This window comes from Seriola dumerili, unplaced genomic scaffold (assembly GCF_002260705.1).
Source record: "Seriola dumerili isolate Sdu_G_001 unplaced genomic scaffold, Sdu_1.0 BDQW01000393.1, whole genome shotgun sequence".
Classification (NCBI taxonomy): Eukaryota; Metazoa; Chordata; class Actinopteri; order Carangiformes; family Carangidae; genus Seriola; species Seriola dumerili.
Genome location: NW_019174648.1, coordinates 1070406 through 1083034, shown reverse-complemented (window position 1 = coordinate 1083034; position 12629 = coordinate 1070406). Strand labels below are relative to the sequence as shown.

The 12629-nt window shown below is 40.4% G+C and overlaps 1 protein-coding gene across 1 annotated transcript in view; it reads right to left on the bottom strand.

Moving 5' to 3' along the window:
• The window catches only part of LOC111233477 (rho GTPase-activating protein 6-like), a 62523-nt gene that overhangs the window by 9291 nt on the left and 40603 nt on the right, over positions 1-12629 (bottom strand). The window contains exons 3-4 of the mRNA XM_022761299.1: positions 11447-11515; positions 3243-3559 (exon numbers count right to left, since the gene is read on the bottom strand). Coding sequence (XP_022617020.1) covers positions 3243-3559; positions 11447-11515 — 386 coding nt within the window. The remainder of the gene's footprint in view (positions 1-3242; positions 3560-11446; positions 11516-12629) is intronic.

Genomic DNA, 12629 nt, shown 5'->3' with positions numbered 1-12629 from the left:
AATTTTGCGATTATTTTTAATTGTATTTCTTCTCCAGTCATACGGTGTTGAGTGGTGTTTTATGGATAATCTGCTCCTCAGGTTAATGTATCAGGAAATCTAATGAGGAAAATGATCTCATAATATTCAGAACAGAAATGAAAAGTTAAAAGTTGTATGATGTGAAGGTTGAGTTTAAAAAATAAAAGTCATTACACACTTTGTCCACTAGAGGGCAGTGACGTTTGTTTTTCAACACTCAAATGTTCCTGTTTTGGTCACAACTCATAAAAATACATTTAAATGGATTTTTGACAAAAATAAATAAATAAATAAAATAAACTAAAGGTCCACTTACTAGCTTTTTCTGGTGGGATGCGATTGAAAGCTCCATAAAAAGCTAATAAGTGGCACCTTGAGTTAAGATTACAATTATAATAACTACATGATTTGACCAGATCTAGAATGAAATGTCACGCAGTGTAATATAATGATAAATACAAGTAAAACATGTATCATCTGTATGTTATAGCAGCTGTTTTACGATCAGGTTTTTCAAACTTTTAATTGGTATCAGCTTCAAAAGATCCAGTGTCCTGCTCTAATGGATCTTACCAAATGTAAATCAGGAGAGAAACTTTTGCTTTAGTTTGTTCGTGGTTTTGAACAACATCAAACTAATACGTGTGATCCAGAGAGTGATTTATGAAGTCAGTGATGAGGGGATGACGACAGAGAGAGAGAGACGCTGACGTTTAACTGGATGAGAAGGAGATCAAGACTAATTAGAAACAGACAAAGCAGGGGAAAAGAAAACATTTACAGTGGATGATGGAGACAGAAAGAGGAGCAGTGACGGAGGAAAAAATGGAAAGAACATTTTCAGACGGATGGCAGGAGAACAGACGAGTCTCATCCCAGAGTTGCCATCCAATAAATACCTGAGCTGAAAAAAAACGAATACCACAGAAAATATAAATCACTTGTCTTCGACCCGCGAGTGATTTCTGGAGTCGGAGGAATTTTCAGCTCAGGAGCCACGAAACGAGAAGATATTTATTCAGTAAATGGACGTTTTGTCTTAAAGATTTCAGTATTTTAGGAGACCTGGTTTGAATTCCTGAAATATAGAAAAGCAGTGGCACATGAAAATATCAAGCATGATACACGGTCCCTGAACCTGCCATTAGGAGAAGTTTAGACCTGAGACCTATAGTTATAGTTATAAAGTCATCACTGCAACTTCTTCCTCTCTTCCGCTAATCATCTTGTTCCAGCCATTAAATTTCAACCTTCATCGGTGTAACGTCACCGAGCTGCAGCTGCGTCATCTATCAACCTGAAGATCTCCAGCTCTGTGTGTGTGTGTGTGTGTGTGTGTGTGTGTGTGTGTGTGTGTGTCTCATCAGTTCAGATAATAGAAACCCGTTTCATCATTTAAACGCATAAATAGGGGATTTTGATGTGAAGTTTGGATTTCTACGCAACAATGTACCAAACATTCAGACTCTTATCCTGCAGTTAAAGATGAAAAGACAAATAAAAAACTAGGTTAACTTTTATTTTATATTAAATAATGATAAACAGATTGGAAAATAAAAAAGTTTTTCAAACAGTTTATAGGAGAGATGGAGCGTGTGTCGGCATGTGTGGGGGAGAGAAGTTTATTTGGACAAAAATTGTGTCCCATGTTAATTAACTGACTATTTAATTAACTTTACAATTAATTTATATATTAAATTAAAGTTTTTTACTTGTCAGATATAAAAAAAAAAAAACATTTTGTTTCTCTGACTCACAAACATCTGCTGGATGTTAAACTAAATAAACCAAGTTTATGGCTCCGATCAACAAGTTCAGCTGCAAGTTACATTTACAGTGAACAGACCGTTATTTCATTTTTACTGAACCAGATCTGATTAATGATGTTTCCTTCAACAACCTGATTACATAACGTCCATTACATGTAATCAGACATTACACACGTGTGGCGGCCTGCAGAGTGACGTCAGAAGTTCAAAAGGAAAAAATGACTGTATTTCCTGCATTTATATAATCCTATCAGTCTTGTATTCTAATACATCTGGACATCAGGTCTTTCCAAACTAAAAGTAAACAAAAAATTCATGTCGTGTCATTTTCTATGGAACATTTTGTTAATAGAGACGTGACACTTTATGATAAATATTGTATTTGCTTCTGTCCTTTAACGTCTTATCTCGCCTCGACTGACCTTTTTTAGGAAGATTTCAGGGACTGAAATCAAACTGAAAACTGAAAAGTCAGAGGCAAAAATACATTTTTTGAACTTGACGCCCCCCAGTGGAAATGATGCTCTTGTGTAATTTAAATATTTTCAGGGTTTAAACCCTTTGATCTCACAAAAAAAAAAACCCTAAATAAACACAAAATTGTGATGGACATTTTCACTCTTAACATTTTACAGACCGAACAGGGAATTAATCAAACAAGTAATCAACAGATAATTAGGTGCAACCCTTTACTACAGTATGATATTATTATCTTTGTCACGCCTCCGCTCAGGCCGGACTGTGTGTGCAGTGTTTACCTCAGTGACTCTCATGAGCTGCACTTTGATCGCTGGTTCGGGTTCGATTACCGCGCGCTGTGGCTGTAATAATACTCATTACCGGCTTAAGCTAACGACCGTTTCCAGATCAAGGTGGAGGGAATTGCAGGGTGTGATGGCCTCAAGCGCAGAGAGAGTTAACACACACACACACACACACACACACACACACAGAAGAGCAAAAAATACACACACAGCACCAACGCAGCATTTTACGTACAAACACACGACTGTGGAAACAAATAGAGGAATTTGTTGTGAAAATGTTTACAGCTGGAGATGCAGTCGGAGATTAACTAGCTGAACTGTGGAGGCCTTCATTACAGCACACACACACACACACACACACACACACACACACACACACACACACACACACACAGGGAAGAAATTCAAGACTGTTGCACTTGGAGGGAGAGGAGCAGGTCAAAGGGTCAAAGGTCACTGGTCCATCTGACAGTGTTACAGAGGCACTCCTGCGTGACTGTGTTCGTTCATAAAGCTTATTTCTGTTTCTCTCTCTGGATCCACAAAGTAAAAATTCAATAAAACTTTTATATGAAATTTCTTTTATAAATAAACTTTTTCTTGGTTTGTATATATATATATATACAGTATATATATACAGTATATATATATATTCGGAGATGCCTGTGTGTGTATTCATCCTCACCCTCCTCTGTCCTCGGCCGGTGTTATCCAGAAACGTGGGCGACAGCGGTTTGTTCTGGTTTTCAAAAATCGGCGCCGGAGCCACCGAGTTGGCGGAGGGTGACCCGGGACCTCCTCCGCCCGTGATCGACGAGGAGCCGACCAGCGGCTTGTTCCCGTTGAAGAACTGCCGCTTCTCGGCCCGGAAGCGCAGGATGCTGGCCTCCAGGTCCAGGCAGTCGCGCCTGCTCTCCTTCAGGGCGTCCTGCCGCAGCTTGTACGCCCGGTCGTTGGCGATCACCTGGGAGAGGGGGATGCCGAACGCCTTGGGAGCGGATTCTGAAGGAGGAGGGGATGGAAGAGGAGAAAAAGAGGAGACGAGTGAGATACCCGAAGTATCTCAATGCAACACTGATGATACTTTTGAATCTCAAGGCAAAAAAAAAACCTCTAAATTAATTTATTGTTTTAAAAGTTGATGAAACCATCTCTTTATCAAGCGTTTAAGCGTGAGAGAAACACAACAGTTCCCACAACAGAGGAGTGAACACAGCTTCTTTTGTTTTATCAAAGTAGAAAAAAAATCTGGCCTGGATGTCAGAAAAAAATAAATAAATAAAGAAGGGAAGCGAGTGCTTATCAATCTGGCTTAATCCGACGGTCCAGAGAGACATGGTTGCAAACTTTTCCCTGATATGGTAGAAACACTCAAAAGCCCTCAGAAGATGATTCACACGGGAGATGATATAAAAAAAATAACTCCACAGATCCACATTGTTTCATTCTCTTTGCAGTTCATATCCTCAGACCCCAGCCCCGAACTCAGTATCAAGACAAATGAGAAGATTAATAAAGAAATTTAAAAAAAAAGAAAAAGAAAAGAAACTGTCAGTATTATTTATTTCAAGTCTGTGTTAAGTGTTAAATATTTCCTAAATGTGTCCAACATCACATCCGTCATAGAAAATACAAAGTTTCCCGCACTTAAACTAAATCTTCATTTGGACATTTAAGAGCGGAGCAAAGTTTTCATAATTCTTGAAAAACTGTCAAAATCATAAAAAAAAAAAAACATTTAGAACAAGCACTTCTTCTTCTCCAGGAAAAACATTTTTTTTTTAATTTTTATTTATTTTTTTATTATTTTTACAAATAAGTAGATTTAGCGTGACCACGTTGACGCTGTAAATCAGAGGCTGAAGCAGAACTGGAGCCTCGACTTGAGTCTGGTTTTATTTGCAGAACACATTCCTGTCTGCTGATAGCATCTGAACTCCACAACAGGAAGATGGCTCCACTTTCATCTCCACGGTGACAGACTCTTTTTTTTTTTTTGTTCACAGAGAAATGATGGACGAAGTGGAATCACACACACACACACACACACGAAGCCGTGACGTCACAGTTTCAAGTGTATCAGGTGTGTAATGAAGGTTTCGCATATTTATTTAAGTTGTATTCTTGATGTGATATGAAATTGTTTTTTTACATCCACCTCATCGTGTTGTAGTACGAGAGACATGAGGATGATAAATCATAGTGAACACATAATGCATCAAGGAAAGTCACAGTGTTGCCATGGTTATCAATTCATTTATGTTTGCTGTTGCATAATTATACGGATTATCACTTCCTTGATATTAATTCAACGAATTAATGCTCAAAATCACAATCGCTAATCACAAAATCATGTTGATTTGTTTTGCTTTCGCACCCACAAATGAACCCCAACCGGAGACCACCTGAAAACCAGAGGCCTGCACCACGAAGCAAATTCAACATAGCCAGGATAACTTTTTGATATCTGGCTTAACTGAACCAAACTTCGGCTGTCCTGGATAACCTGTTCTACCAAAAGCTGGTTATCAACTGGCTCAGTTGGATTTAACTGTCAGGCTACGATAATAAAAGCACTTAATATGACATGATCCTGCAGGAATGATGAATCTGATTGGTTAGTAGTTGGGGCTGTTGACTGGTTTTGATTTGATCCTCTGAAGTTTCACCTGCTCCGGGGAAAGTAAGGAGTTACCATGGTGATTTACTGAAAATCCAGAGTTCAACCTGAAATTACCTCGATAACCCCAAATCCTGCTTTTGTAGTACGCGCCTCGGGATCTTGTCCTACCTTTTCAGGCTCAGTTCGGTTCTAACTGCCTCATTTATGTTCAGCTACCGCCGAGAAGAGTTGGTGCGACAGACTGAGAGACCAGTATCAGGATAAACGGAGCAGGAGAGATTAAAGTGGATGTGCCTCTGTAAGGGCGGAGAGACCGAGAGTGAAGGAGAGCTGAGCCTGAAGCGGTGGACACATAATGGACTTGATGATGAAATGAACGTGCAACCTCGTTAACTTGGGAACGCAGCGATCGCCACAGCCCTTCACACAGAGATTAGAGGCTCAGGTAGACGAGGGGTATAAGAAGAGACGGGGTGGATGGAGAGCGCAGGCTAGAGAGGGATAACCAGGTAATCCTGTTAGAGCAGCCGCAGTCACAAACCAGACATCACACTCAGACTGATACAGGCTTACTGCGACGCCAGCGGTACAGGCTGCAGGTTGACGCTGTCATCGCAGGGGTTTCGTGGTCGGCAGCTCGGTTAAAGCCGCAAAATCCTTCGCTCTGCTGCGTCACATGACCACAACAATTCGAGCACACGCCTCGATCTGGCACAACCCGCAGTAAAAATCCAGTTAGAGAGGTGAATTAAGGGCATTAAGAACAACAATAACAAAAGCAGTGGCTTGGATTAATGAGCGACAGCAACAATTAAGAGAGCTAATTAGATTGAATCTGCGAGAGAAAACAGACAATCATCTGCAAATATTCGCACACGGCTGCCTGAAGTCTCATAAGTTGGTGAAACGAGCACAACCTAACGCTCTCTGGAAGTAAAAACCTGCAAAGAAAATTAAAAAATGATGAAAAATAAGGGTTGCAGGTTTGATATTTGGAAATCTAATGTTAGATTTGTCCATTACTGATCCCTAAATGTAATTTCTATTTCAACATTGTCCCAAAAACAAATCAACTCGTTTCAAGATTTTTCTCTAGAATTGACGGTATGTTTGGGAAATACATTTACTCTTCTCTCCTTTTAAGTGTGATAAGAAGAACAACACCAACCTCATGTCTGTGTGCGATTGAGCAGGAGTGTGGTTAGCCTAGCTTAGCCTAAAGCACTGGAAACTAAATTATCTTTTGGCCATCTCAGATTTTTTAAACTTATTTTAAGAAAAAAAAAAAAACAACCTTAATATGATTTTTGTGGGGCAGGTTCTGTAACTCTGATCATCCAGTTTAAGGACAAGCTCTTATCCATCCTGCAAACCTGGAATATAAAGTGACTCCTCCACTTTTCACAGCGCCTAAAATACACAGGAATAGACTGGGGTTATAAAAGGCTACTGAGGCATTAGAGTTCACTCTGCATGTGTCACTCACATGCATGAAGCAGGAAACACCGAGCAGATTAATCAGGCTCCGTCTAAACTTAAAATGCTCACATCCAAAGAATCGTGAACCGCCGCGATTGTTTGAATGAAAACACATGGAGGACCAACACACACACACGTGCACACAGTCACACTGAGAGGAGTCCCAAACGGGTCAGACAGCCAAGGCGGACTGGCAGGATGCCCCGTAAAGCTTTAAAGATACGGGATTGACTCATCTTGAAATAACTCACAGGTTGAGTTGAGAGTTTATTCATTACTTACAGTAATGTAACATAAAAAATAATCTTAAATCTTACATTGTGATGCAGGATTTGGTAATTTCAGCATCAAACATCAGTTTGAGATTTATAATCAACTTGTATTAAACATCTCTCGGACAGAATTTCTTGTTGTAAAGTAAATCTGGGAGTGAGCAACTTTCAGCTGCTTGATTTGTGACTGATCGACTCTGACCAGCCCTCATCCACGTGGGCCTCCACCAGGTGCCAGGCTCACGGATAAGCTCCTTATTGGCCGGTTGCCAACTAGCATTAGCTTGTTAGCCACACGTATAAGTTTGCTGGGAGTCACAGAGCTTGAACAAAAAAAAAAAACAAAACAAAAGAGGCTACAAGCAAAAGTCTCTAGCTAATGGCTAACGAGGAAAACAAAACCGGTCACAATTCACTTTTGGCTACTAAGCAGATATTGTAAAACACAATGGCTCATCCAGGTTATGAAACCTGCTCTAAAAGACTCAGACGACCATTATAATGGTCTTTTACTATGTTATGCTCCTTTCTGCCAAATAGTTCCAGCTACTAAAGCAGCCACAGTAACTAAACTAGGGTTAAATTAGGATCTTTAAGTCCCGGTTGTGCATTCCTTGCGTTTCAGCTGCATCTTAAGAGCTGTAAAGATTAGGTTAATTAGTCAGTTAATGAAAAAAAAAAACTAAAACAGTGTTGTCGTTGTTCTCAAAGTAGCTGCTGGCTGCTTTTATGGTAAGTTATTTCTGCTTTATAAAATGACAGATACAACATTTTGTTTCTGCCTGTAATTCGGAAAACGCCTCCCCCAGGGCAGGTAGTGTTTTGAGGGGGCAAAGAAACCAAATATGAACCCAGGTTCTGTGGTAGAAACCCATGGAACAATCCCTTTAGTACAGTACACACCGACCACATATGGCTCCTTCTATATACATATGATGCATGCCAATCTAGACTGGAAACTATGAGGTTAGACATGTGTTTTGTGTCATAATCGTTTCAGTGTGGTGTAACATGGAAACAATACAGCCATACTAACAACATTTATCTCTCATCTTCATCAGCAGCTGCCATTTTTCAACCTTATTTTGATTTAATAACATTAATTATCCTGCTTGCTGCTTATTAAAACGATGAATTATTGCTCTAAAACAAAACAAACACATCACCCCGCGTAACCCCAGGACATTTAAAATACAAAAAAACAACATCCCCTGCCAACTAGAATGCGCTCTTTCCATTGATAGATGTCGTATGCACTGCACTTAATGGCCCAGTTTGATCAGTAAGCCCGTGCTTATTCCTCAGTCTTGACGTCTGTTGGCAGGAACAGCCACGTTTGCTGGCACCTTAATGCCAACGATGACAGTGTTGGCTGCCTGCGCTCGAGGTGTGTGCTTGTTTAAGTAAATAGTTGAGGATTTAATGGCTGGCTGTGGCAGCTTGGAACTGTTGGAAAACACTTATCAGAGCCGGCAGCAGAGCTAATAAGACATTTAGACATTAACAGAGAAATGATGATATAAAATGTAAAGAAAAAAAAGGAGGAAGGTTTGGTCAAAATATTTGCTAGTTTTTGGGTTTATGTTTAAGTATTTACATAACAGCATTATTTATTGATGTAATCAGTTATAATTCTAATTAATCTGATGATCTTTTATTGCTGTTCCTCAATGGGGAATATGGATAAAATCCTGTCCAAGAAGCTGCCTGGTTCTCAGTTGACGGTAAAGCCAATAAGTCAGACAGCAACACAGCTGCATGTGTTTGACTGGTTCATGCCTGATTGTTCAGGAATCTCTCTGCTATTCCTCTTTAATATTTCTCAGGGGAGCGTCTGTTACTGGAAGTCTGAAGGAGATATATTTAGATGCTGTTCAGCACTCGCTCCTATTTTTTTTCTGTCACCACACCAGCAGCTGGATGATAATATTGGTCCTCCAGAGATTTACAAACCTTGTGTTTAGTTAACAGACTGTCCTCTGTGTAAACCCCCCCGGTCCATACACAAAAACAGGAGCAAATTATAGAAAGCTTATAACTTCTAGTTGACCCTTTTTTCCTGAGAATAAAGTCTGAAAACACTAGAGGGAGGCCAAAGCAGCAGATTGAGAGAGGCGGTTTTCAAAGTCTCTCCCCATCACGGTTTGTACGACGCATCATGTCGAGACAGCAATGTGAGAGATCAGTGGGGCGCAGCCAGGAGGAGGAGGAGGAGGAGGAGGAGGATGATGGCAGGCTTTTTGTCTCAAACAGGTACAAACACATGACCTAGTTTGTTTTAAGCAGGTCCTCACCTCTTAACACCACAGGTCGTCCAAATTAAGATTTGGCCCTCGCTCTTTAGCCGCACACACCAACACTGGGTTCTGTGTCCAAGCTGCGACACCACCAGCTGCCTTCAGCCATTTCACCCCCCCAGACTCCTCCCGCATTAGCATTTATATGGAAGTAAATTATTCATGTTCATCAAATATTGTGTATTCTCCAGTTCTGCAAGGAGATTTGAGACCTAAAAGCAGCAACTAAAGAACTAAAACTTGTTAAAAACCTTGATGCACCAAACGGTTGGTTACACAGAACCATCAGGGAAGGTTTCGTTGGAAACCGCTTGGAAAAGGGAAGGCGCTTTCCAATAAATACTTGGCAGGTGATTGGACGAACCATCTGTCTGTTCTATGACGTAGTAAGAGAGCGCCGAAGGGGAAAGACAGCAGATCAACAAGCCGCAGTCTGAGGAGCTTTGAAAGCGAGTTAACGCGTCGGTGGGAGATTCTTGCATCTTTATAAAAAGGAAAATTTGTGCATTTGAAAAGGCGAGTAGTTCCTCCCTCATTGGATGTTGCCTTCATCCATTTATAACCCTAGCACACATCTGAGATCTCAGAGTTATGCACCACAGGAATGCTTTATCAAATCAAGGGCAAAACTGTGTTTTTTCTCATTATTCCTCACAGCCCAACATATTGGCAAACAACAACAACAACAACAACAACAACAAAAACACAATTTCTTCTCCCACACCAACTCCAGCGAGATGACAGTTACCACTATGTAATCCAGTTACATGTAATCTGCTACCTGCTGACCCCTGAAGGCCGCACAGTCATGCCTTCAGTAGTGGGGGAGCAGAGCCAGCAGGAGCGCTGCCAGGTCCCAATGTTCTGTGTTTTGATTAGCAGGGTTGGCTTCAGCTAAGTCCCTGTGTGTAAGAGGCTGGAGGCAGGATTTACAGACCTGCACAGACATCCTGGGAGAGTGTGTGTGTGTATGTGTGTGTGTGTATGTGTGTGTGTGTGTGTTGTGTGTGTTGTGTGTTTTGGCTAGAATCTCGCCCTGCTGTGATAATCACCTGGGAATAGAGAACATCTCTTTATGAGAGGTTGGGGTCACATTGGCAGATGATTGGCCACATGGTGTAGATAGAGAGAAAAAAAGGAGAGGGAGGTAGAGAAAGTAAATTATGATGAAGTATAAAGAGAGGGCGAGAGGGCGAAAGAGTGACAATTAAAACCCAATCACGTCAGCTCTAGTTATGATTGTGCCTTTATTTCCCCCAAAATATTGAAACCTTTGGGGCAGTTGCTTATTTTATTTGGTTGGTAATCAAAGATTGTTGGAATCACAAAAATACAACAGAGCATGTCAAAGAGAGATTAGCCACACTACTTTTTAAAGAAGGAGCCATTTGTAAGGTTTTGCTATTGCTACATAGCCACCGTTAGCATCAACAGCTACTTACAAGTCTTGCCAAGAGCTTCAGCCATCGTTGTGTTTACGTACGTAGTTTGACGCTGATCTCATAGTGTTTCTTCTAGACTGGTAAGTAAACAGCTGTTAATGCTAACGCTAGCTATGTAGCAATAGCAAAACTTACAAATAGCTCCTTTAATCAGTCACTTAAGATGCAATTTCAAGAAGAGTTTGTATTTATCCGATAGCTGGGTTAAAAAACATGAGCAAACAGAGAAATGACATCACTTTAAACAACGTAACTGTAATGAATAAGCTTTTATTTATGGTGCGGTGTGCACGTAAACATGCCCTTCTGAAAGAGCTGTGTTTGCGTCTGTATTGCTGACACAGTGTGACTGTGCAAGAGCTCTACGAGGTTTGTGCCCATTCATTATTTAGTTTATGTTATAACAGCGCAGGAAAGCAGCAGAAACAATGAAACACAAGCTTGACTGAGTGAACCCTGCGTGAGTCAGTCTGCAGGCCTGAGCCTCTTATGTTTTATAAACACAGTATTTCAAGTATGCGAGACCATTAGCGGTAAAAGCCGCTGGACGTCAGTGGCGGTGATGCCGTTTCAATAAGGACAAGGGGCTTTTGTGTTTGGTCATATTTACTGCAGCAAACACCGAGTCTGTGGGTGTCAGGTCATGGAGGAGCGTCATAGGAAAAAAAGAAAAAACACATTCACATGGCAACACGGATTATGAAAGGAGACCAAATGTAGTCAGAGATGGTGTCGTGTTTGACCACATGTGTCGAGTGTATTCATGTTGAACTCACCTCGCTCTTTCTTTTCCTTTGAAAACGAGTCAAACTTCCTGCGCAGAGATTTTCTCCGTTTGCGTATTTCTGGGAGAAAAAAGAAAAGAAAAGAAAAAGTCACCATGAATAAAATTGTTAGTGATGCTCAAGTATGTGCATCACCAACAAACAATGCCCGAACAATGAAGACTGTGTTGTATTCATTCTCTGATGTCTGTCTTTCATTTATTTAGTTATGTAAGTGTGTTTACACCGTTCATGTGTATTTCCATGTGCAGTGCTTGTTAAGATGCCACTAATGAAGGATCGCTGCACAAACACTCAGCTATACATGAAGGAAACATTCATCTCTTGTCCTTTTATCTGCTCTGAATTAACTTAATAAACTCAATCATCTCTTCTTTCTCTCACTCACACACACTCACACACACACACAGCCAATTCAAACCGTCATTACGACCTTTTCTTTCCTCTCTCTTTCAGTTATTATCTTTTGCTTCTGAGTGCTTGTACCTCTTCCTCAGTTCTAAGAATAGCACGGAGCCTTTCAATGGACGAGACCTCGTTGTTTGTTTGAATAGCCCCTTTGCTTAATGGCTGTACCGCCCCAGACATGAAAGACAAAGGGCTTTAGTGTGTATGTGTATGTGTGTGTGTGTGTGTATGGGTTTATGACAAAAGACTGGAGAGAAATACATATAATATTTAAGGGCCTTAAACTAAAAGGGAAAAAAAAAAAATCAACCTTTAAAACATCTGAAATCATCTCTTCCCTTGCACTGAAATGATTTCCAAATGTAATGCTAACCTTTATCAGTACTGAATGAAAAAATAAAGATTTGTGGATAAAGATAACTGTGTATACACAGAAGGCTTAGCTTAGCTATCGTTAGCTTACAGTAGCTATCGTTAGCTCGTCAGGCAGCAGTGAAGCCTCGAATAAATTCAACATTGTCAATTCTTCAATACAGTTTAGGATTAAGCTCAATTTTATATTTTAACACATTACATGTTCGTTCTCATTGGTTTTTAAGTGAATATCCTAAAGTGTCCATGAGAGAGATGCATTAGCTAGAAAGCTAATATTAGCAGCAGCTCAATGCCAGTGGCTCTTTCATTCTTATGTCACAGGCTGTTATGATGTTACTGCTTCATGTGATTAAGCGTAAAATTCAATGCTTTCATCGACTACATGCAAAGA